Source organism: Phlebotomus papatasi, chromosome 2, assembly GCF_024763615.1.
Source record: "Phlebotomus papatasi isolate M1 chromosome 2, Ppap_2.1, whole genome shotgun sequence".
Lineage (NCBI taxonomy): Eukaryota > Metazoa > Arthropoda > Insecta > Diptera > Psychodidae > Phlebotomus > Phlebotomus papatasi.
The window spans coordinates 41188339-41215806 of record NC_077223.1 but is presented as its reverse complement, the minus strand read 5'-3'; the positions used below and the strand labels follow the sequence as shown (position 1 = coordinate 41215806).

The window sequence follows — 27468 nt, the reverse complement described above, 5'->3', positions numbered from 1 at the left end:
CGAGGGCACTTTACCTTAAAAGGTGTTTTTGGACTTTGTGACTCAATTAACCCTTTAATATTTCAAGTGATTTAATGATTAAAAAATAATATTATACATATTTATTTTATAATTATTATGTCAAAAAAGCGACGAAAATTCTTAAATTTTGAATCTTGAAATCTTTTTATATGCTAAAATTCTAGGAATAAGAACGGTCTATTTTTCTTCTAATTTAGAGCAATGGGAGTTTTAATGGAATATATGACTTATTTTGGCCAAAATTGGTAATGAAATCATTAGAGAATAGAAAAATTAGTTTTATGAATAAATGAATTTTATTAATTGATTTTCAAAAAAAAATTAGTATTTGATCTTATTTGAAACGTAACGAATTTATTGATTTTAGAAAATATTAGCTATGGATTTTATGTCAAAAGCGCGAAAGCTTAAGATGATACCATAATTGTTATTCAGGCTGCTAATGATGGGGTTCATTGACGGGTGTAATCTGATGGTGGCATCTCCAGAATTTGCCTCATGAATTTTCCTGGAGAGCACACCATGGAGTCAATAGTTGGCAGAAGAGAGACGATAATCAATGTGTGTAATGTGTTAATAAAGTTATACAAGAAGTATGGGAGTTGACTACATCAAAAGCACATTGAAGGAAAACTTTCCGCAAAGGTTTCTCCTCCTTTTCTGATGGGATGACTCTGGGTGGATTATTGGTTTGGTTTGTGGGTGGTTTTCAGGGGTAGTTTATGCGCAGCCCTCCCTTCCATTGCTTCAAGTTGGGCAAAATTATTTGTCTCACTCTCTGTCGGAATATTCCAACTCGGCGCCTCCACTGCGCATTTTAGGGGTAATTTGTGGCAGTTTGAGTTTACGTGTCGCCCCATAAGCACTGTGTAAGAAAAAATCCGTGAAAAATACGGCTACGGAACGCGTAGTTCATGCCAAAGGGGGATGAGTGAAAAGTGTCAATAGAGGTGCTATTTTTCACCCTTGAAAAGTTTACTAACAGTGGTTGGTTATTGCTTTTGCACATTTTCAAGAAAAGAAAATTGGATTATCACGATGAATTTCTATCACAAGATCCTTCCTTTTGAATTTGTCTCATAATTTTCACGATGATGAATCAATAATCAAGAACAGGGAATTTTAATGACTTACCAGACCCAGACTCAGCGACAAATAATCTGTCGTGTCGGATGGAAAAGAACAAGACCAAAATTCAATCACTCAACTCTCATGATTGGCCCACAAACAAGAGGTGGAAGACCACAAAAAAAGTAAATTTACACTGCAGCAGTTTTCTAATAATAACACTAGGGCTTTTTTTTTTGCTCAAGTTCTCGATGGCAAGTGACACATTCAGTAATTAGTTGTCATGGAAAATGCTGTTGAGCTGTCGTATTTGATGTGAGGAAAATGCGTGAAGATAATTCCTGTGGTTTCTTTTTTACTTCATGTTACTTGGCGACACAATTTGTGGTTAGTCTCCATTTTTTCACTCAAAGAGGATGGTCATTTTTATAGAATTTGTACCGATTATTGACTTCGTTATCCTTTGGAATTATAAATATTTTCTAATAAGTTCATAATCAAACTCAAATTCAGTGATAACTTTACGATGTTATCGAGTCGATGAATAGATAATTCTGTATCTGTTAGATTTAGTGTATGAAACATTTTAAAGATTATTGACCCATTTATTATATCATTATTAAAAGAATCTGACTGTTGATAAATAATATTAGCTATACAAAACGTGCAGTAAGTAATCAATTAAATTTTTCATAATCGCGATAGTATCGAAAAAAGTTATCGGGACATCCCAGGAATTTTTGCTAGAAATATATAAATATTTGAGTAATTTTATCTTAAAACAAAGATTCGAAAAACAAATATAAAATTTTCTGGAGGTGATCTCTTCGTAACTGTGCAATCACACTAGGATTTATTGAATTAAAATATCAAGTAGAAAGAGACTTGTAAGATAGTGGTGTTTTTTGTTCACATTTTTGAATTTGGTTTTAACTACCGAAATAACTGTTCCAGTCAAACTGTTCTGAAAATTTGAAATCGGGGTGGAATCAGTAAATTAGTCAGTGAGATAAAACTAATTTGCCTTAAAAGAGTATTGAATGATATATTAATCAATCTAAATGCTTATTTACGTGAAAACTTAAAATTACAATTTTTTTATATCTCAATTTTTAAAACTTACAGAAAGCTCAGTTTAATATTATATTAAGTTCAAACATTATCTTGTTAATTTTTTATTGTTTCAATTTTGATTTGCAATGTTATTTTAATGAAAGACAAATAAGAACTGCCATTACAACACACACTGTTTCATTTTGTTCCTCTATTTTTCTTTATTTCAAACTCGACAGATTAACTTAATTAACTGAAAGTAATGAAAATCTAATGAAACTCATGGCTAAAATTAATTTAAAAAAAATTTATAGAGAATTCAGTGGCACTGGAAATTGGCAATCTCTTCCTTCCCATGAAGGCACTGTTTTTCGCCCTAAGTGGCGCTGTTAACTGTTCTCAATTTTTAATTCCAAAACTGCTAGTAGAAAAGTTAAGTGAAATTAGATGAAAATAAGATGATAAAGTGTTAAATAAAAATATATTTTGTCTTAGTAATCCATAATTGAATATAATATTTCACAAATTACACAAACTAAATATATAATAAACTGAATAACTTAGCCTGGATTAGAATTTGTAGGGTAAACGTACTCTAAACTGTTCTCAAAATTACACTTAAGTGATTTTAAAAATAGGCTTACGGGCATATGGCATTATAAAATTAACAGTAAAAAGTTAAAATTGAGCAGTTAATAAAATAATTTGAAACAGTGAGATTATTATCCAAATTTTAGAAAAGGAAAATAAAGGGATTTTCATTTTATCTGCAACAATTTTAAATGTTAAATATATAAATTGGACCCATTTTTGTAAAGATTTAAGCTTTTTTACTGACCATAATTAGATATTCTACTGCCCATTTTGAATTTTTTACTGCTCGTTTGTTTTTTGCCTAAATAATTAAATTACATTTTTTTGTATTGGAATTAGACATATATAAGTAACTTTAAATTTTATCATTCAACTCAATTGATTCCTCTCTTCATTAGGACTTTCCCGTGAAATAAATTTTATTATGTTCCAATGATTCGTAAAAAAAGATTATTCATGAAACTGTGTTCAAAATTACATACTTCTCTAACCATTCAGTTATCTAATTTCTGTTACAATTATTTCAGTTATCACTTTTAAATCATCATATTTGTATGTTTATTAGGCTTTCCGATCACTGGCAATACTGTTCTCAAAATTATTTTTTAAATTTTTCTCTTATTTCAGTATTTATAAACTGTTCTCAAAATTCCTGTTAACTTTGAAATTTTCCAGTTCCCAATCTTAATTACATGTTTCTAACGTGCTTCCTGGCTTTCGAAAGTCTCAGTTCGACGCATCAAATAATCCAGATTTATAAATTGTCAAGTGCCACATAGGGGGAAGTGGGGCACCTTTGAAAGTGGGGCACCTTTGAAGTTGCGATTTTTCATCTATTTTTAAATAAAATTGAGCCTAATCGTGATATAATCTAGCTTCCCAATCTGTTTGTGCAGCTAAATTATATCACGATAAGGCTCAATTTTATTTTTAAAATAGGCAAGAAATCCTAATTTCAAATATGCCCCACTTTCAAAAGTGCCCCACTTCCCCCTATTGTTCAGACATTTTGGGAAAATTTTCTTAAAGAAATTGTACGTTAACACAAATTACACTGTTAAATTTTCAAAAATAACTGTAATTGCTTATTTTTTTTTGTAAATTTTAATCTTCCGGACGCGAGGTTAGATCGTCAAAGCGAAATCTGTAAACTGTTCCCAAACCTGATGGTTCTTCAGAATTACAATATGTTGCCCCTTTGACTTTTTGTTTCCTTTGTCTCTTATCTCCTTTTGGTGCCTCTTCTGCCTCCATGGCTCATTCATTCGCTTTTATTGTGTCATCTTCGTCAATCAACCCGGTGAGCAATTGAGATTTAGTCGTGGGCGCATTAGAGCACAACTGTTCATGCGATGACAGGCTCTTTTTTCATTTGCTTCCGAAGTTGTTTTAGGCTGTATATTATCCATGTAGCCATTCTCCATCGAACAGAGTGTCTGGGTTTATGTACCACCATTCTGTGTACTGTTCCTAGGGGGTGGTTTTAGGGGGTTGGCAACATAAAACGGACATGGGTACTCATGTGAATGAATGCAAACAACTCAATTGCAATTAATGGTACTGTGCTATGTTAATTTTCGGACCCATACGCCGAGGTCGTTGTGTGAATCTCCCAGGGATTCGCGAAAATGTCCATCTCTGAGGGATGGGACTAACATCCCCTGGGTATGGGCAGGAAGAGTGAACAGATTCTCAACGGAGAGTCATCGATCATCGACACCATTCATTTTTCACACTTATGAAATTCTCCCAATTTAATGTGACACCTCCGATTCAGCATCTAACTTGGCTCATCTCTTTTTGCCTCCCGGCTATGTTTTTTTTGTGCTTCATACCATCGACCCCTTCGGAGACTTAATTGCTATTTAGTCGCCTTCTGAACACACCATAGCCCTGACATGTGACAAGAAAATTTGTTCGACTTACAACAACCATAAACAATTTAATTGTATAGCAAGACTAAGGGAAAAATAAAAAATAATATAATAATATGAATTAATATGATTTTTCAGTTTAAATAGAAAACCAAACTGGCAAAGGAATTGTGGTTATTAATTTTGCAGTTTATTGTATGCAAAATTTAAAATTAGATTTCGTCAGAATCAATATAATTTCAATAAAGTCTCAAAACTCTGAGAGATTGCACGGAATCAATTGCTTATATTCAATTAAATCAATTGTACTATTTCGATATCATTGGATCAATTGTCATCATTGTCGTCGTATAGCTTGAAAATTCAAACTTATATACAATACTCTTAAGAAACATTTGATAAAGTAGCTCATTGTAAGAGAATCTATTTGATGTTTTCTTAATGATCGACAGAATCGAAACATAGAGCTAAAAGTTTTCAATCTCTTTTTTGATAATTGACAGCAATTTAATTAATTCTCCGGACGAATTTCTTACTCCAAAGTGCTATTGATTTAAATCAATACAGATTATGTTCATTAAATAGAATTTCCTCCAAGGAATCGGATGCTAAGTTGTTTTGGGAGATTGAAGATGAAATTGCCCGAAATCGTCATCTGTCGTCATCAATCAATAACATAAGGGAGGCATCACAAGTCCGGGGTGGCACATCAATTAATCATCCATTTCATTCAATTAAGAAACTCAACATTTTCATTTCCTGAAGGTTCACAACAATAAAAGTTACGGAGACTTAAAGGTCATCTTTGAACTTTTTTCAGTATATCCTGAGTTAGAGGTTTTTAGAATTTATCCTTGATCTGCAAAATTGCTGTTGAGAAATTTAATGGACATTGAGAGGTTATCTATTGAATTTCTAAGAGGGGGCTAGTTATCAGGAGTCTGTTTATACATAGTAATTACGAAAACTTAAAGTACCACGGATTATAAAAGCCAACATAGATATGGTTTAATTATAAATTAAAATGATTATTCAGAAGTACCAAAATCATCCTTCAAACAATATATGTCACAATTTTTTGACAATTAATTTGTGATTTACAGAGAATTTAGTGAAATAATTTGTGGTATTTTCAAAACGGAGGATTAAAAGTAACTTTATATGTTGAATTTTCATTTTTAGTTGACAGAAAAAAAGGGTGGCAAAGCGTGCGAGGCTTTGCGAGTTGCTCGAACTCCCGAGAAGGAGCTCTGCCTTATATTCTTTTTCGCACATTTCTCAGGTGCATATAGGGTGGAGTCTACACTTATGGATGTTATACACACTTATGGACAACACAAAAATCTTGAGTTATTACATTAAACAGATTTCTAAAAGTAAAAAAAAGTTAATTACATCATAAACTAATAATTTTATAACTTTTCGAAATCTGTTTTACGTAAGAACTTAAGATTCTTGCACGCTGTCCATAAGTGTATAACATCCATAAGTGTAGACTCCACCCTAATACTTTATTCGATTAAAATTCGTTTATATAAATCATCATAAAATTATCTTGCAATTGAAAATTGTTCAAGGAGAAGATTTAAAAAAAATCATAATATATTTTTTAATTAATTATTTGATCAAATCGGGTAAAATTTGGGCCTTTGGCAGTTTTTAAGGTAAAATGTGTCTACGTCGAACGTTTTGGAATGTTTTTAGAATGTGTCGACGTCGTTTTGAGAACAGTTAAAAACCTCATTTTTAACGTATTTTAGAGAGTTAGGGAACACATGAAGGGGTCGGGTAAGGAGAGAGAGTAACTTGGAGAATATGTCATTCTAGAAAGCTCATCGAAATCCGTAAATCGATATCTCTTACCGCTTACATTTTATATGGATTAGCAAACGAATGAAAAGAGAGTTGGTGGGGATGGAGAAAGAGATTATAGTTTCGAGATAAAATCACTTCAGGAGGGTTATCGAAGACCGGAAGTCTTATTGTTTCAAGTTTAGGTGGATAACAAGACAGAAAAAAACACGAAACCTGGATTTTTAAAATAGAGCGATTACAGTGACCTTACCGAAATTCACCGATTGTGACCGAGGCAGTGGGGTTTGGAATTACAAGATTTTTTAATAAATCCAAATTTAACAAAATTCGTTTAAAATAAGGCACTCCAAGGAGGTTTAAGTGTGACTTTGAATAATTCAGCTACGTCAGCTAGACTACCTCCAAAATATATATCCGAAAACTATATATTCCTCTTTGAAAGTAAAAGAATTTGGTTTTTCTCCAAAGCTTTCGACCTTTGGTGTGGGTCTGAACCCACTGAAGAAGACCCACACCAAGAGTCAAAAGCTTTGGAGAAAAACCTGATTCTTTTGATTTGAAAGCGGAATATTTTCTGGCGAACACCGGAAGAATTGAGGAGAGTATATATCCGAAAATAAATGAAATAGCCATGGTTAATTTTGAGCAAAGTAAAAAAAAACATTTTTGGAAGTATCGGAACGGGTAGGGGCTAATTTGAGTAAACTAGTTGGCTAGAGAATGTTGACTTGTGGAGGAGGCCGTTACCGAAGACTGCAAGTTAATATCTCTCACCGTTTGGCAGCCAGGATGGTGAGAAGTTGAAAAATATTTGGATTGTGGAAACTGCTCTTTCGTGGAGTTTGAGCAGTTAATACTCTCAAAGCCAAGGCTTGGCTTGATATCCCTACTCTTTGCCATTAAAATCACCATTTCAGGCTAAACATCAAAATAATAATTATTTGTAATATCAATAATAATAGTACAATGAAAGTAATAGTAATAATCGTAATGGTAAGACACGCCCCTTGCAAAAGTACAATTGTACAAAGTGCAATAATTCACATGTTTGACTGGGATTTTCAAAGTTTAATGACAAAATTTTGTGTTTTTTAAAGATTCATCCTTCTTAGTTTTTATTCTGTATGGAATTAAAAAAAATTAATTCTCAGCCACTGAGGAAAACATGGAACGTGTCGAAAGCTCTGGAGAAGAGCGAGTTTTTTTTTTAAATCTTTTTGGGTTGAAGACTCCACAGCTTGTGTTGCCGCGTCCGGACGGAGCTTCCCTCCGAATTGAAAAATTGGCCACGCCCACAAACATGTTCCTCTTCGATTTTTTAAGAATTTTACAGTCTTTTTGAAACTACTTAAAGCTATCTCTAAGCTATGATAAATTTTACCATTTAAAGTTTGTAAGTGTGAGATCAAAATAACCGAGGAGTTGGAAATCGGGCATAGTAGCACAACTGGTAGTGGTGGCCCGACAAGATTACTCTTGTTAAGGGTGAGTTGATGTATTCGTAGCTCAGGATCAACTGACTGTTGGCTCAGAGCATTATACCATCGGAAGGCATGATCGCTCTCTACTTAAAGATGCACACCCTTCACCTTCCACTCAGAGGGCTAACCCTAAGGATAAGGCACTTTGCATACCCAATCAGTCTCTGGGAATTCATAATAAACGGCAGGGACTTTAGCCGCGGAACCGATTCGTCTTACATAAGTTAAAGTCAAACACTGAGATTTGTCAATAACTCACGTCGTGATATTCACGAATTCTGAATCATGTTTCTAAAGCAGTCTTGCTATACATTCAATTAAATTTAACATGTTTATAAGAATTACTTGTCCAAAGTTTTCCCCATAATCAAATGCCTGACCAACCAAGAAAAACTTACATCAAAATTCATTTATAATGATTGCTATTCGAGCATAAAAAAAATTAGTTCTATGACATAAACTTAAAGCCACACCCATATTTTCTTTCAATCACATAGAATTCGAAGGTTGTTTTTATTATTTCATACAGAAAGGCGGCAGAATGATTCTTGTAAAGTTACCTTTATATGTTTTTGCCCTTCATGCCCTGACTGGGGGTATGGCTTATTTTTCGTAGGAGGAGTTCAACAGATCAAAACGATGCTATAATGATTTCACGATATTGAATCCTCCCCTGGGAAATAATTGAAATTAAAAAATCGCAAAGAATTCCCAAATAGTCAAAAATTTCGAAAACTCTTGCTTTCATTTTTGAAAGAGGCGTGGCTTATAGTTGTAGCGAATCACAGTGGCAGATTATTATGAAACTAATGTGTTAAACATTTCCTTGCAACTCCTTTTTCTTCATTTCAACAATTTTTATAAAAGGTCTTTAAAATGTCAAATTGTCACAGATATAGTTTTCGGCTGCCTCCATGGTAAAAATATTTATTTTCTATAGGTTCACATATTTTGTTTTTAAAGAAAATTCGCAAAATTGATGCTGAATTTGATTTTATTTTCATAATTCCGATGAATATCCTCCCAAAAGCTTCATGTTCTTCTATCTATAGTATACGGTTCATTTGTCCTCTTTTTCCTCGCTCAGGGCTAGCAATTTATCCTTCGATGGCCAAGTTCGTCCCGTAAATTGGTATGTGACTAAGGTGTGTTTTTGCTTATGGTGGAATTTTTTAACAGTCGTCGGTCTCATAATAATGAGGGGCATGTCGTTTGACTGAGTTACATAATACCATACCCTAGGAAAATGAGGGAAAACATCGGGGCTGTGTGTGAGATGAAGGATAAAACTCATGTCCATTCATCCTTTTATTTATATCTTCACACATAGACGAAATAATCTCTACATATGGGTGACTGTCCATGGAATCCGAAGTAGGAAAAAAAAGTATGGAGCTCTGGTGGTGGAAAATCCAACAGATGATTTATGTATTTGAGCCATCGTGAGCTTTTCATTTCGCACCAAACCCCTTTCGCTTTTACCCATGGAGCTTTATAGTTATTAAACCGAGTCCAACCCCCTTGGGGAATTGTATCGGTTTATACGATGACTTTCAACACACTGGGACACTTTACTTAATTTACAAGACTCTTTCATTGTTCCGAAAGAGAATTCTGGTGTATGCGGGTGGTTTCCAACAATGCTCGACTACAGGAAGTAGCTATGTGGAAAAGAAAATAGGAGGGATTGGAGGGGAGTAAGGGTTGGAAAAACGAACAAGAAACTCACGTGGTTCGACCCAATTTTTCTTTTTACTTGAGTTAGAAAAATGCAATCATTTCGGGCGACAGAATGTGCTCAGAATTTTAGGTGAGATATTCATTCAAAGCACAAGTTTTAATCAATTCAGTTCTCTTTATGAAATGCTTGAATTGGCGTTGAAAAAATATAAAATATTTTTTTATTAAATCGATCATACAGTCAAGTGTGCTAATCCGGGCGCTTCGCTATCCGGATCGTTTATGACTAATCCACTTAAAATAATATTTTTATTTTTATCTCCGTAATATAGTCACTACAGTAACATAGTATATCTATTTAAGTTTGAGAAAAGCAAAAATAATATTTTTATCCATTAAATAAGTGAGTGTAATCGACTCATTTCAATCTTGTACCAGCTGGGTTTTTCACTAAAAATTTTCTAGCAGTGATATCTTCGCTAATGACAGCTGGTTGATTGAAAACATTTATTGTTTTTTTCTTCTAAAAAAGTATTTAAAATCCAAAGGTTTAATTAAAAATGAATTAGCGAAAAGGCGACCCAATTAGTGTATGCTGAATTACTTCAGTGTTATCATTATTTTATAAATTTTCTTTAATATTTTTTGATAATTTAGATAATTTAGAAGAAGTAAAAAAAATTTCATCAGTCCAAAAACAAGCGTTTAAAAAGCATTCTTCGGAAAACGATCCAGTTATCCCACCTTACTATACACATTTTTGATTATTATTATTACAAATTTATTTCTTTTTATTTTTCTTAATCTAACACCCAAAGTGTCTTCTTTCTCTCCGGGTTCTGCTTATGTCATTAACCTTCTCCAGTCCTGGTGACTCTCCGTTAGCTCGCTCCAGAAACGTAGCATAGGTCGCTGTCGAAAAGTTCGTCCTATATCGGAGGCTACTTGCGAGTTTTCGCAACAATATCAAAATACCATTTTGAAAAATTCTCAAAATTTGGACGTTTAGACCAATAAAAATTTTTACTGTTAAAATGGATTATTCCAGGTCGAAAAACATTAATCTAAAAGTAAGATAGGAGTAGAGAAAGGAACACTTTTACAACTTCAATCTGGCCTTTAACTGTTTGGTATTTAACCAGGGTAAATTAAACTAATTCAAAACCTGTTCCAAATGGAAATTTTTCGCCACTCCAAAAGGAAGCATCACTGTTTTCATGGCAAATACAGTACTAAATTACTATATTTATATATTTTCTATACCACAGTTTCATTATTTAGTTAATTTTGCTCCAAATAAAGCGAAAATTCATTCATATATATTGACAAATTTTAATTTATTAATTTCTCAGAAAAATTGACAGTGTACCTTTTCACCATCGAATTTTTCATAGATCAACCATGTTTTCTAATGAAAAACACAATGAGATGACTGTTCTTTATTCGTTTTGTTTAACATTTAATGTCACATTTCTGGCTAATTTTATAGTTAAATTAAGTGCTAATCTTTATTGTTAACGGTACGTGAAGGTTTCATATGAAATAATTACCTTATTTCGTGAACAAAAAAGGTTTTTCTGATGTGTCTGCAAATGCTTCAATAGGAAACCCCGGAAATATGATTTTTTTTTTAGAGATTTTCTTATTGTTTTAGATGGGAAAGGAGCAAAGACCAGGAATAAGAATAAATCCTGCACTCAAGAGCAACTCAAAAAGGTTTTAGAAGCCTTTCGTCGTGGTTTCACTTATGCTGTTTGGCTCCAATTAGAAACTTTCCCTTGTCTCCATTTGGATTAATATGTTTCCAATAGAAGTATTTTACACTCGCGTATTTTTCTTGTATTTAAGAAGTTTTCAAATTATATCTAAAGAATTTTCACTAAACAGTAACATTCTAGAAGAGACAAGGAGCAAATTTACGTAATTCTGTTCAGAAAAAATATAAACTTAATTTGTTGAATCTTCTGTCAAAGTTAAAGCGCCTGGAAATGGTTTTGAATTAAGACATTTACCCTAAGGGGCACTCCGGTATCCGAACCTTCACTATGGGTGTTTTTCTTTTCTCTAACTTTAGTTTTTTTTTTTAATTCTACAAAGTACAATTCAAAGAGTGGTGGCGATTGATAAATTTGAATGTGCAATGTATCGATGAATTGTACAAAAACTAGAATTTCATGGAGTTCGTGCAATTCAAGATATTCTAAAATTTTTTACTCTTGACTCATGTTTTGTAAAACATCCGTCTTTTGCATCCAGTCTTTTTGTTAAACAGTAAAACAGCAATAAGAAGTCACTCGTTCGTGGACTTGGGTCTTTTTTCAACACTCTCTGGCGCAACTTTTGCTCTTGTAACTCCCAATGTCTCAGCGTCCTCCATAGGAACGTGTCATGAATTTATTTTTGCATTTGGAGACGCTTTATGCGAAGGAGAAAATGAAATTTTAATACATAATAGCAATTCTCCGGCAAAAGTCCAAACGGATGAAAGGCATAAGAGAAAATGAAATAAAAGTGCTGTACAATTGTGTTATTCTTTATGCTACACCATCATCGGGAGTGTACCCAGCCACAAGATGGTAACTAATAGTGTTCACACGAAAAGGAACGCATTATATTTAATTATTATTTTTGTGCTTTGAAGAAACGAGTTGGGAATACAGAAAAAAAAGTTCATTCTTTCTTCTCCTTGGCTCAGAAGGAAAAAAATGACAAAGTGTAGATGGGACTCTTTGGTGAAGACATTTCAATAAATTTACGATGGGGTTGGTGCATGAGAGCTTATTGGGCATAATAATAAAATTAAATTAAACGTAGAAGAGGCTTGAACATTGAGTTGTGACCACCAACGCACTTTCGATAGTGAGGGTGTGTTCAATGGAAAATGAGACAGAATATCAGTGGATAGTTGTGGTCCAGACACTGTGACCACGTTTTGTTTTTTCTTCATAATTTCATTTTGAGTTCTTGACATTCTTAAGGTTAACAAATCCTAGACTAAACTAATGTTGTTTTACTATTCGCAAATATCTTTCATTTCTCCAGCATTAGGAGAAATTGGGGTAGAAGTAAACACGGGGTAGCAGTAAACACTGCAATTTTTTTAAATTTAGATATTAGGTTTTAGAAGACGATATCTATATGAATTGATGGATGAGATAGGCGTCATTGTTTACTGAAGAAATGGTCGACATAAGTCCAAGTAATGTAGACATAAATATCAGTGTTTCGTGCTAGCCCTTGTTTATTACTGCCCCAGTCTCTAAGCGTGTGCACTGATTTTTAGGATTTGAAAAAAAAAATCCAGTTACAAAGTTTTTAATATTTTCATGTCAAATATTCCAAAATTTAAAAAATATATATAAATAAGAGATTTTTTGATACCTCTACGGGCCCTAGGAAACACTTCGAAAGTCCAAAAACTTGCGAGAAACCATTGTGAACCAAATGGAAAGTCACAGTTACTAAGAAAGTTACTAAGAAACTAAGAAAGGCAACTAGGAAACTGTGTAGAAACGCGGTAAAATACGTGGAACCTTCGGACAATACTAAAGGAACGCCTAAGCGACTGAGAAATCGACTGTTTACATTTGGAAACATAAGAAACTAATAAAGAATATGATTATGGGATCGAGCAGAAAATTAACAAACATAATGAAGAACTGAGACATCATTAATAACAGCGAACAGTTGGGAACACGAAAAGAATAACGAGAATTATGAGAAATTATGAACCAATCGAATAACCGACTAAATGTTTTTAGTAACCCAAAAAACAGACTAGTTTACTAGAAAATTTTCGGAAAATTTAAGACATTGTATGCATGAACCCAGAAAAGGTGAAGGACAAGTTCGGAAACCGGGAATCATTTGAATAATTACAATTGGAAACTAATAAGATACACATTCGAAATTAATGCCCTCTATGCATTGGAAGTACTTTTCATAAAAAAATGCTTTAAAAAATGACGTTTCCGCCTAGAATGATAGGGATTTTTTTAAAAAGCATTTCTTACAGTTACTCCCAGCGGATAGAAGCCTTAAGAACGAACACTTGAAAACCAAGCAGTATACTAGAAACCTTTGAAGTCCACGTTATTATTTTTAATCGTATCGGGATATGTTACAATGTAATCATGTTTATATGTTATATTGTTGTTATATCTCATGTTGTAAGAATCTGCTATGTCCGTTTGTTGGTCGTCAAGGAATGGATGTGGATGCTTCTTCCATGCTCAGGGACGTTTTTGGCAGAGGCAGTATATTTTCATTACGTTTTATTCTATGTGAAAATTGAAAATGTCTTTTTCTTAACATTCACTTGAATTGCATCAGGTGGGACTCGACCGGAGAGCCCTGTCCACGTGAAACACTCGGAAACCTACGGTAAATTAAATTCTAAAGACAAACTTTCAATAACGGAAAATCGATATAAAACACATGTAATCATAAGGGACCCTGGGAACGCCGGAAACTGTCGGAAAGCAATGGAAAACCACAGGATGACTTGAGGGCATCTTAAACCAGTTTGACCTAAGAACTCGAACCAATTAGATTACAATGTGGTTTCCCGTTTCGGATGATGGGGAAAGACTTCCAACTTTCGAACATTTCATATTTTCCCATATTTTTTTAGTGAATCTGACTTATTTTTTCAGGAACTAAGTTACTTTTAAGTCTAACTATTAAAATATGCCATACATAGGTCATATTCATTAAAGGTCTGTACAAAAAACATGAAGTGTTGGAAATTACAGTCCCCTCGTTCAGTAATAACCTTTTCGATTTGAAAGGTCTCTCTGGTTGAGGTTTTTTTCTGTTTCGAAGGTATATCAGAGTGAATTTACCTAAAAACCCGTTTGAAGTTCGAAAATTTAAACAAACTGATTACGCGAAAGTGTGCGTGTGCAAGTTCATCAAAAGAATATTTAATTTAATAAAACTGCAATTGAAACGTTGTGCCATCCTGAAATTCCACAAAACTACACAAAAAATCACTTTTTGTAGCAAAAGTTTACACCTTGTTGTTGACACTTTTGACGATTGAAGGTGTTAAGAAAACCGAAATTCGAAATGGCAGAACAATCAGCGCTAAAGCGGCGAATACGTGAACTTGCACTTTAGGCTTCCGGTAGATTTTCGAATAGGTTTGGCTTGGCTTTGGAGTGTCTTTGTCTCTTCGAAAGGTTTATTACTGAATGGAGCCAGTATGTGCTAAGCTTGAAAGCCTTCCCCTACCTGGAAATGGAAACCTAAGAAACTTACGGCATACTATTGAGAATGCACAAGTACTTTAGATATTATTGCTATAGCTTTAGAGAACATTTAGTATATTTCGAGCAATTAGCATTAAATGTTTGGTAACCTTAGAAACTCAAGAAGAACTCAAGCGAAACCAGACGAACCTTATCAATTTCAAGGGTTAACTCCTGATGATTTTTACATTCTCTTTTAAATTTCAAAGTTGTTAAAACTCCTTGTTTTGTAATTTGACTTCTGAGTTTAAAGAATTTGTAATTCATATTAAAATATTATGTTTTAAATTCTATGAAAGTTTCTCAGAAATTCCAGTGAAAAAGATAATGAAGCCAAGTTTTGTTGTTTAAAAAGTTTAATAAAGTAATAGTATCATTATCATTTTTCATTTATATTTTATATTTATATATTTATTCAATTGACGTGTTTGTCAACTATGAAGCTTTAAATAAAATACGGTATTAAAAAAAATAAAATTTCTACATACAACACAGTAATAAGCTTTATATCCTTTATTTAGGCCATTATCTTTAGAATATTATGTTAATTTTTATACCTCATTGAGAAATTTAAAATTCGGTATAAATTGCCATTACTCATACCATTTTGCATCGGTATAATTTACAAGTATGAGTCTCTTTGACGACATCCGGTACTTTTTATTTAAAAGAATGATCCTAAAATATTCCAACTTCGTAAGGAGACTCAAATACTTCTATTCAGCACATTTCTTTAGACTTGCTTACTGAATTGGAAGATTTCTTGGAAAATTCAATAACGAATGGCGCCAAATGTGACAGATTCATAAATGCTATTAATCAAACATACTTTGAAGTAGCCATCGTAGCATTAGCTTCTATAAATAACCCATCAAGTTAATCACATCAAAGTGTTTAGAGTTACTCAAAAGTCTCTCCTATTTGCAAGTTCAATCCTATTAACCTGTCCCATAATTAGTTCTAAATGGATTTTATTTGGAGAAAATTGGTCCTCGTCATTTCAAGTATATGATCCTTTCGGAAGTGGCAATTATTGTCCAATAAGAGGCATTCTTCCTGCAATTTTGCACACTTTTCGCGCGGAAAAATACTCTCAAGTGGCCCTATGGATAAAAAGGAATTCACAAGAGATGTCTTAGAGGGTGCAAAAGGAGTAAAAGGGCATTTACACAAAAAAAAGCGACAAAGACAAAGTGTTATTAATTAGGTATGAGACTGTGCTCAAGTCAAGATAAAAGGCGATGAAAATGGGAAAATACTCTGAAGGCGACATAGTGAAAATTTGCTGAGAATGTCAAGGGAAATTTTCCATCTCTTTGATCAATTGAAATTTGCCATCAAGGAGAAATTAATGAGAAATAAAATTCTTTTTTCTTCAAGACACTCATCTATGTGTGAATAATTTTCTCGCAATATTGCATTCTATCTCCTTTTATTTTCCTTATTCTCCTTTCTTCCTTGTTCTAGATTTTCTCTGCAGTACAATTGAAATGGGTTGTTTGTGCAGAAATAGGGTTACAATTTATGGTACGTTTGATGTGAATTTTAATTTACACCATATGAAACTTTTTATTGCACAAAATGTGAGACAATTAGAAACGTGATTAGAAATAGGTTGCAATCCAGGTTGTAGGATTTCCTTTATTGCCGATATAACATGAAGTAAAGCACAGAAAGCATAAAAAAATGAAAATAAATCATTAAACTTGTTAGTAATATAATTAGTGATACCTATAATTAGCAATATTTGCGTTAGATTGAGATCAAAATTAAGATAATTTAAAGTTTTTAATATTCATAAATATGAGAAATCAAGATCTACAAACTTTAAACTGCACTTATAACTACTTAAATAAACTTATAACTACAAACTTTAAAGACTTTAAAATAATAAATTTTCTTATATCTTAAATTTCTATTCATTATTGTTTTATTCTTGGCTACTAATTTTCATTTCTACTCTTTACTTAATTAATTATGAGATTATAACTTTTCGTTTTACTGAATTTTTTTTTCATTTTTTTTTAAATATATATTACAAGTATTCACGAAAATTTCAATAACCAAGTCAGTAACATTTTGCAGAAAAATAAAGATATTTGCAGGAAATAAATATTTCCTTGAAAAAATATATGGTTTCCCCGAGTTTCCTGAAAAATGTATGGAGATCCCGGGTTCCCTGACAAAATGTATGAGTCTCTCGAGCTCTCCGTAAGATCCTCAGGTTCCATGACCTGCTCGAATGCCCTAAAATGACTTACCCTTGACACATACGATTCAACTGGTTTTGTCAAAGCCCAAATAAGCTAAGCTAAATATTTTTGTTGGAAACTTTAAGACTAAATCTATCGACCGTTTTTGGTCGTTTTTTCTAGCGCGCTCAATCACATTCTTAGAAAAGTTTAAACATCATTACTAATGAAAATTAGTTGATCGGGTGATTATTATCAAATCTATTTAAAATAGTTCTTATAATCTTAAAATATTTTACTCATAATAAATTTATTAGTAATGAGAACATAAGGCAATATTTACGTGGACAAGTTGCGGCAATTATTTCATAATGATTTTATATAATTATATTTACTTGTGTTAATTAAATGAAATCGATATTCCAACTAATATTGGTCACTAATTCCTTTTAGTTCTCACAACTAATGCTGACAATTTTTTCAATAGTAAAGAGTGGTTTTTTACTTATGTGTTTAAGCTTTTTCGAGCTATATAGTAACCACAACTAATATGATATAGTTATTACAGCCAATAAGATGGGTTCCAACCACATTTATTTAGTTATTCGAACTAAATGAAAGAGATACTTAAACTAATATTGGTCAACTATTTCACTTAGTTACCCTATGGATAGTTACCCTATATGGATGGGTATATGCTTACTATATTTTGTAGTTTCCATAAATGTACATGAGGCAGTTGGGATTAAATTTTTCTAAGAGTGCAAATAACCGACCGTGATAGGGTAGGATACTCAACAATTTTTTCTTCGAAAAGAGAAAAAATAAATAAAATTGAAACACTGAAAAATATATTACATGCATATTTTAATAAATTCATTAAGTTTGGTAGTGACAATGTACCTTTTAAATATATGGTTATTTAAAAACGTTTTTAAATCGGTCAATTTAACCGTGTCTTGGTAGGTTTTAAAAAGAAATGATTGGTTAAAGTACAATTAAATTTTGATCTTCCCCCTGTATTCTGTAATTCAAAATAATTTAACAATTGGAAGTATTAAATATTTATTATTACTAAATTGAGATCTTTCTTAGTAAAAACATATAATAATAAAATAAATCCGCACTGTCCCATAAAGTATTTCAATTTCTACCCACAGTATAAATAAAATCTTGGTATTTTGCAATGTATTAAGCCAAGATTTCTATACTAAATTAGCTTAGAGTCTCACAGCTTACTATAAATTTGTAGTAAAAAGACTAAGGGCCTCTACACATTAGGAAAATTCCTTTAAAAAATGCATTTTTAAAGAAAATTTCCGTTATCCTTATAGGCAGAAACGTTAGAATTTTTTAAAGAAAAGGCAATTTTTGACGAAAAATTACTTCTATTGTGTAGACACCATAAGACCATAATTTTTTAATTAACTGAACTACACATTTTCAAATAATTTGTAATTTCATAATTTGTATAAAACTGCTTTTTGCTAAAACGTTTTTTGTGCTCTTCAATTATTTTATTGTACTTGATCTGATTTTTTTATAATCATAATTTTCTATTGGAATCATAGATCCTAGGCATCAAAAAATTATTATTACCCTGAAATTGTTTTCCCTCTAACTAACTTATCAACTTTATTCAAAGCTCCTCAGTTTTTCTGTTTCAAGAACTTTCAAAATTCGATTTATACTGAAAATAATTTATTAAAATAATGAATAAAATTTCGCAGCAGATTAGCAACAAATGTCTTCTGTACTGAAGGCTTTTTCGGTTACAAAGCCAGATGGTCTTCAGAATTTCTCTTGACTTCTCCCTTAATCTCCTCTTCAAAAATGTGTTTGATCTCAATCCTTATCACATTTCCGAAATGACAGCCTCACACATCCCTCATCCTGGTTATCCTTTAATCCCAAAACTTATTTCCTAATATTTAACATCACAATCGCCTTAAAAATCAACTAATCCCAGTTCTTGAATTTCAACTTGGTAAAAACAGAGATATCCCTCAACTTGCGTTCCCATGGTATAGGGCTCTAACAGAACAAAAAACCTCCAACTTGACATAAAGACCAAAGTGAGAGAAATTCATCGTCATAACTTTGCCTTTTCAGTGTGAACTAAAAAAATAACACAAAATAAAAAAAAAACAAACTAAAGAAAAGAGTGACGAATGTGACTAAAGAAAAAAAGACAACGAAAACCGAGTGAACAATATTGTGCCGCAACAAATCATGCAACAAAAGAATGAAACTCTGCAAAATGGTTCTGAGAAATCATAAAAGAAAAATTAATAACAGTGAGAGAAAAGTGCGTGTTTAGAATATGAGGGATACTTTGGGAAAGTCCATGGCAAGTGCTGAGACTACTTTGATGCATTTTGAAGCTGGTTGTTCTTGACTCTCAAACGTCGTGGTTGCAATTGAACGAGGGTGACTTTGCCACTTTATCTCCCCCTGTTTCGGCCACCTCGTCCCTTTCTTTCTCTCCCCCATTTCTCTCCCTTTCACACGCGAGAATTCACGGCGCCACCGAACACAGTTCGTGCGAAAGAAGTGGAGAAGAACCGAGAAATCTCAGTGTTGAATGAAAAGAGACAAATCTACTATCTGTATTTTATCTTCTATCGCACTCCTTCCAACGAAAGTGCTCAGTGGAACCAATCGGATGCGTTCGATACAGCCGACAATGTACGATTCGGCGCATACCGGCATCAGTCGGCAAAGAGCCCAAAACCATCGACAGTGCTAAAGCAGTGAAGTGCGGGAAAAGATCTATATAAATAGGGGTTGAAACCGAACGTATTCAGTTGGACTTGAAGCGATCGTGAGTGAAGAACTACGCTCAAAATCGCATCGCGTGTCGTTCGATTAAGGGCTGAATTGTGAGCTTAGGGAGTGATTTGTAGATGAACTGAGAAATCAGAGACCAAAGAAATCACTAGCCCTACTACAAAATTACTAAATACAATTGTGCACTGAAAATTATAAGACTAAAAATAGTGTATAGCTCAAATTGGATATCAGTGAGTCGATTTTCAAAACAAATAAGAAAAGAAAAAGAAGTGTTTGTGCTTGAAAATTGAGAAACAAAACCATTTGACCAGATGCTGGGGCACATTTGAGGAGTGTTCTGTGTTTTGTTTTAATTTTGGGGGAGCAAAGTCTGTGATTAAAACATCTGTGGGTGTTTAGCATTTGAACGAATTTAGCAGGAGAATGTGGCTTTAATATGAATGTGTTAGAGTGGTAATAGGAAGACCTCATATAATCATGCAAATGCCGCGTCCAATGAGGAAGTCCATTCTGGTGGCAATTGTGATTTTTCACTTGATGACCATCACCATACAACAGCAGACACCTGACACAGATCATATGATACGCTATGATGCACCGGATGACTGTCGATACGCCCTCACCGGAAATCAAGATGTGGCCCTATTTTGCATCCTCCGCACCGTTAACAGTGAATATGACACCACCAATTTTAGTGTTATCAGTTCGGCTCTCTCAGAACACACCGTGTCCCTTTCAATTCTATGCAATGACCAAATTATGGCGCGAAGTTCTCTAGAAGCAAAGAGTTTTGTGCATCTCAATCGACTTCGAGAACTCTCGCTAGAATATTGCAAATTTGCCAAATTCAATCATGAAATGTTGTATGGGCTCAGTGATTTGAGAAATCTCACCTTACGTACTCACAACATCAATTGGCCAGCACTGAGCCTTCAAATAGACCCCGACACATTTCTATATGTTAAGAACTTAGAGCGGTTGGATCTGAGTCAGAATAACATGTGGTCACTGCCTGAGAATCTCTTCTGCACCTTGAATGGGCTGACCTTCCTCAATATCAGTGGAAACCGGCTGCAGGATGTCAATGATTTGGGTTTCAGAGACAAAACTCTTCCAGGTGGGAAAGACGATACCACAAGTGCACCCACTAGTGCTCCACCAAAATCAACACTTTGTAACCTAGATTTGGAGGCTCTTGATGTCTCCTTCAATCACTTTATCCTTCTCCCAGCAAATGGATTTGGCACTTTGAAGCGCTTAAGACATTTGAAGATCAGTGACAATGAAATCTCAATGGTGGATGACCGAGCATTGGGAGGTCTCAAAAATCTTCAAATCCTCGATATGAGTTCTAACAAAATCGTAGCACTACCTTCAGACCTCTTCCGTGATCCCGCTCAGTCAATCCAAGAGGTTTACCTTCACAATAATTCAATCAGTGTCCTAGCCCCAGGCCTCTTTGCAGATCTCGACCAATTGCAGGCCCTTGATTTGGGTAGTAACCAATTGACTTCTATCTGGATTAACCGCAATACGTTCAAAGGGCTTATTCGTCTAGTGCTACTGAATTTATCAAATAACCGCATTACTAAGCTGGAACCTGAAATATTCACGGATTTGTATACACTTCAAATATTGAATTTGAGATACAACCAACTGGAATCTATTGCAGCCGACACATTTAGCCTCATGAACAATTTACATACCCTTTTACTGTCGCACAACAAAATTAAGTTCCTCGATGGGTATTCGCTCAACGGGCTGTATGTGCTATCTCTGTTATCTTTGGACAACAACGTTCTGGCTGGTGTACATCCTGAGGCTTTTCGCAACTGCTCTGCTCTACAAGATCTCAATTTAAGTGGTAATGAATTAGTGACAGTGCCATCGGCTCTCAAAGATATGAGACTTCTCAAAACAGTGGACTTGGGTGAAAATTCTATCTCGACGATTGAAGAAAATGCCTTTAGGGGCATGAGCAATCTCTATGGTCTGAGACTGATTGGTAATCACCTTGAGAATGTTACAAGGAGTGCCTTTCGCGATTTACCAAGCCTCCAAATCCTTAACCTTGCCCACAATGCCATTCGTTACGTCGAACCGGGCACCTTCGAGATGACATCTAACATCCAGGCCATACGATTAGATGGAAATCAACTGGTGGACATTACTGGTCTATTCACAAATATGGTGAGTTTACTGTGGCTGAACATCAGTGACAACCATTTGGAGGCTTTTGATTATGCTCAGATTCCAACAGGCCTTCAGTGGCTAGATTTGCACAAGAATGAGCTCAGTGAATTGTCCAACAGGTATGGGCTTGAAAACCAAATGCACTTGCAGACATTGGATGCAAGTTTCAATCGGCTGCAGAGAGTAGCACCCAACAATATACCTAATAGTATCGAGTTGTTGTTTTTAAATGACAATTTAATAACTCAAGTTGAGCCCCATACATTTATGCATAAACCCAATCTGACTAGGGTTGATTTATATGCAAACCAAATAACAGGACTAGAACTGAAAGCTCTTAGGCTCCTTCCAATTCCTGCAACAAAATCACTGCCAGAATTTTATATTGGGGGCAATCCTTTCGTGTGCGATTGCAATATTGAGTGGTTGCAGAAAATTAATCAGCAGTCTACAAGACAATATCCAAGAATTATGGATCTCGAAACTATCTATTGTAAACTACTTTACAATAGAGATAGAGCCTACATTCCCCTCCTAGAAGCCGAACCTATGCATTTTCTCTGCACTTACAAAACTCACTGTTTTGCCCTGTGTCACTGTTGTGAGTTCGATGCATGTGATTGTGAAATGACTTGTCCCAACAACTGCACCTGCTTCCATGACCAGAGTTGGTCTACAAATGTCGTGGAGTGCTCTTCAGCAAGTTACTCTGAAATGCCAGCCAGTATTCCAATGGACACAACTGAAGTGTATATCGATGGAAACCATTTAGGCGGGTTATTTGGGCATAGTTTCATTGGAAGGAAGAACTTGAAGGTGCTGTTTGCCAACAATTCAGCTATACATGAGATCTACAACACGACATTTGCCGGCCTACGACGACTGATGATCCTTCACCTTGAGAACAATCGACTGACCAAGCTGGCAGGGGGTGAGTTCTCTGTTCTAGAGAGTCTTACTGAACTGTATCTTCAAAACAATAGAATATCATATATTGAGAATCAAACATTCTCTGAGCTTAGAAAACTCGAAGTACTGAGATTAGATGGCAATCGACTTCATCATTTTGAAGTTTGGCAGCTCAGTATGAACCCGTACTTGGTAGAAATTGGATTGGGAGACAATTCTTGGTCATGTGAGTGTTCTTTCTTGACCAAATTGCGAAATTACGTTAACACAAACAGTGAGAAGATTATAGATGGGTCAAGAATCACGTGCATGTACAATAACCATACCAGTATCTTGGGGGAACGAAATGGGACAAAATGTGTCAAGGAGGGGGAAACCATCTATGGCAGGGCTCACGAAATTGAAGACTTGCTACCCCTCTTGCTAGCTGCAACTTGCGCCTTTGTAGGCTTCTTCGGCCTTATCCTGGGAATATTCTGCTACAGAAGAGAATTAAAAGTCTGGGCTCATTCTCAATGTCTTGCCAATATTTGCTACAAGTCCAGCAATTTTGTCGATGACTTTGACAAAGACAGATTGTACGATGCTTACTTGACCTATAGCTTACAAGATGAGCACTTTGTCAATCAGATACTAGCTACAACCTTAGAAAATGATGTTGGGTACCGGTTATGTTTGCACTATCGTGATTTCAATGTCAACACCTATGTCGCTGACACAATTATCGAAGCCGTAGAGAGTTCAAAAAGGGCAATCTTGGTCCTATCCAAAAATTTCCTTTACAACGAATGGTCAAGATTTGAATTCAAGAGTGCTATTCATGAAGTTCTCAAGAGACGGCGAAAAATCATATTTGTTTTGTACGGAGATCTTCCTCAGAGAGACATTGATGCCGATATGAGGCTGTACTTGAGGACAAACACTTGCATTGAGTGGGATGATAAGAAGTTCTGGCAGAAGTTACGGATCGCTTTGCCTCACATTCGAAAAAATCACTGTTTGGCTAAGAGATCTGCGGTTAACATTTATGCCACTGCTCATGACTACAACACGGCCAGGAGGTTGAATGCCGAGTGTCCTAGTGGTCAGCGTCTCGAATGCAATAATTACGCTACTATTGGTAGTTGTGGTCGAGGATGCGAAACCTATGATCCTACGGTGGCTTGCAAGTATCCTGCCACTGAACGTCGACATCACCATCGTGGTCAAAAGGCTGAAAGGCAGCACGAGTATGCTGTTCCCAGTGGATGCCTTCAACCCCCCGGTATCCCTATGAAATTCACTGATCCGTTGAGTGAAAACTTTGACGGTGGCCCCAAGTATCCTCATAAGATTATGCTGCCAGCGGGCACCCTGTCGTCCACCAATAACAGCGAATGCAGCCGCTCGGTGTCCTCGCAGGGGGCTCTCAGCTGCAGTTCGGCCGGCAGCCTTCCGGCAACTACTCCAACTGCCACACCCCAGCCGCTGCAACCCAACGGGTTCGGGTACCGAAGCAACTGCTGCACGGGCGACGCGTGCACCAGCAAAAGTGATATGACACTGGGTGATGCGGCTCAGAGCAACTGCATCGACAGAAGACTGCCACAGGCAATGTGGGCGTAACGATTACTTAATTACAGGTTAGTTTTCTAAAGCTCATTTAACCCCGTCTCCGCACATTTCTTTTCGCGATACTTAAGCTTGTGAGCCATTTGTAGAAAGGTTAAGATTAAGAAATTACCACGCTCAATCAGCAAGAAAATGTTGATAGGGTTTTTTATCACACTGTAAAAGCGATCTGGAGCATCAATATTGTCAAAATAAAAAAGTTCTTTGCTCTTGCTTTCTCAAAGATACGTTTTTTTATTTTCATGTTAGCTTTAATTAGAAGTTGTACTAGTAATTGATCATTTGTTCGTTATGTAGAATTCTTAAGGTATTAAAAATTACTTGCTCTCTTTGGAATAACTATCGTAACGAACCTTGTTATTATTATCCACGTTTTAAGTGGAAGAAATTTTAGCACCTTCACTAAAGACTTATCACGTTTTGAACTGCATTTTCCCACAGACAATACTTTGCTGATTGGGCAGGTGATTATCGATTGAGTACTCAAGAGGAGTATGATTTGTGCAAGCTTTTGTAGGGCAAATCGGCATTTTGTGATCACCCCGGAATCTCCCCCGAGCAACAATTTCTTGCTAAGAATCACGCGATTTGTAGTGAGAAAATAAATGTGCTAAATTGCCCTACATTTCGCACTATCACTCCCTCTCTGAGACTCCAAGCTCTAAAAAGGTGCGATTTTCCGCATTGAAAGACAGCATAAGAGAAAGAACTGAAATCTCTCCTTTGTTAAAAAGGAAGTACTTTGAAGGAGAGAGAAACACATGTAAAGCCATAAGAGAATTCTCATTAAATATAGACACAAGATATTTGTAATTGCATTTTGAAATAAAAAGAAAATACCATTTCATTTGTCATACAGATAAGAGAATTTTAAGAAAAAAAGAAATTAATCATTCCTCATTGTAGTCATAAAACTAGCAAAGAAAAAAAAGAATAAAACTATTGAAGAAACCAAGTACAGTAAATTAAGAGACACTCGCAAAACAAAAGAAAAAAACATACATAGCATTATGGACATTAAATGCAGTGGATGACTTAATCAAATATGATTAAAGTTTCAATTGAAAAGACACAAATACACATGCAGCAAATACTTTTTGATGATTATTGTACATTTTTGAAATGAAAGAAAAAAAAACAGTAAAAGGCAATTTGAATATTTTAATTGAAAGAACACAAATAAAAGATGATAGTACAGAAGTCAAAATATGTGAAATTATATTGAAATTTCGAGCATTATGCAGCTGAGAGTTATGCTAATTGATTCTCACAGCATTTTTCTACTTTAAACTCCTTCTGACTCATGTTGCAACATCGCATTGGGTGTCTCTCTAATTAGTTTTATTTTGACTTTAAGCTGAAACCCACTGAGTTTTAGATTATCCAAAGCTGTCAGAATGTCTCAAGTTATCAAATTTACATTCAGGTTCAGCGACTTTTTTTTAAAAAAAAAACTTCAGACAACCCAATTAATTAGTTTGGAGAAGAATAATCCTCAATTCATTAGATGTTTTTGAGGTTCAAAGTTCACAAATCAATCAAGTTGATGAAGATTCTTGGAATGTTTAAGAATAAGTTCCTAAAATTGAAGTTTAATCAAAAACTAAGAACAGTTATTTTTCAAATTTATACTAACGACGGTTAATAAACGTTTTTGCGTACTATTGGTAGCACTGCTAGCTGAGCAGTCTATCGTCAAAATTCTAAATAATTTATACTGAAAGATGTTGCAGATAGCATAAACTAAATTGAAATATTCAAAGCTTGAATTTCATTTCGTGTCGAATATCAATGAATTGGGGGATTTTTATCTTGAAAACATAAAGTAAAAAAATGTCCAAATGAACTTTGAGGTGATATTAAAAATTTATGCTTTGGGAAAATTTAAGAGAGACAAGTCAATAGTCACCACTTAATTTTCCAATAAATTATCCATGTGAGATTAAAAGTAGAAATGCTGAGGAAATTAATTAAAATGTCTCGTCTTTGTCTCTATATTTTTTCTTTTTTTTTTTCCTGGAGAGTAAGACACTGTTTGTGAGAGCGAACATCAATTAGAAGCCACACTGCGAATATTTATATTTAATATTGAAATGAGAATTGACACACAACATAAATTTCTATGGGTGTAATAATTAAGGCAACGAAAAGAGCTCTGTAAGATGATTCCTTGGCTAAGATTCTGGCATAATGTGGATGTTTGAGGAAAGAGTGAGAGAAAGAGAAATAAAAAAAAATATTAGGTATGAAAATTAAAAACAATAAAAAGAAACCATATTAAATCAATCTGATTCTAGATATGTAAATGAGAGAGACATACAAAATTAAATTATGATTTTGCCCATTGATATTCAAGCATTGGTGTGTCTGATAAGTGGTGATAGTTCTAATAAAATGTGAATGGAAGGCACAGTGAGTTTGAAAATGTTTTATTTATTTTTATTCTCCTGTGCAACAATTTATTCAACTGATATGATAATTTTTTTTTCTACTATGCAAATATACCCATCCAATAGTTCCCATTATTTTCAATGCCTCAAAAAAAAAAGCCCAAAACTTGATGTTTATTCATGTTCTTTCTCTCTTTATATTTATTTTATTATTTTAAATTCTTTCATAACACCATATGGAAAAAATGTAATATGCAATTATATCACAAATGTTACTATTATTATCTCCTTCTTTTATTATCATTAAAACAGAATCATCCAAATTTTATTTGCTCTTTTCTGTTTTGTTTCAACCAATTCATTTAATCTCTCATTTAATATGGTTTTATTGCTAGGAGGAATATTTAAAAAAAAAGTGAAAAAAAAAACAAATTTGTAAATAAATTCCTGTAATTATTTTTGTAAATAAGAGATGAGAATTTTAAAATTGACAATTATAATAAAAGAATTATAATTTATTTATATTCAACAAAAGCAACAAA

At 34.2% G+C, this 27468-nt stretch overlaps 1 protein-coding gene across 1 annotated transcript; it reads left to right on the top strand.

The window, feature by feature from the left end:
* Positions 1-875: 875 nt before the first annotated feature.
* On the top strand, positions 876-27468 carry LOC129800285 (toll-like receptor 6). The gene is made up of 2 exons (XM_055844563.1): positions 876-1008; positions 19143-27468. Exon 2 carries the CDS (start codon positions 20301-20303, stop codon positions 24528-24530), a length of 4230 nt encoding a protein of 1409 aa, XP_055700538.1. The 5' UTR covers positions 876-1008; positions 19143-20300; the 3' UTR covers positions 24531-27468.

Excerpts from the sequence above, each read along its gene's own strand:
- LOC129800285 (XM_055844563.1), top strand. The coding sequence starts at position 20,301 with ATGCAAATGCCGCGTCCAATGAGGAAGTCCATTCTGGTGGCAATTGTG.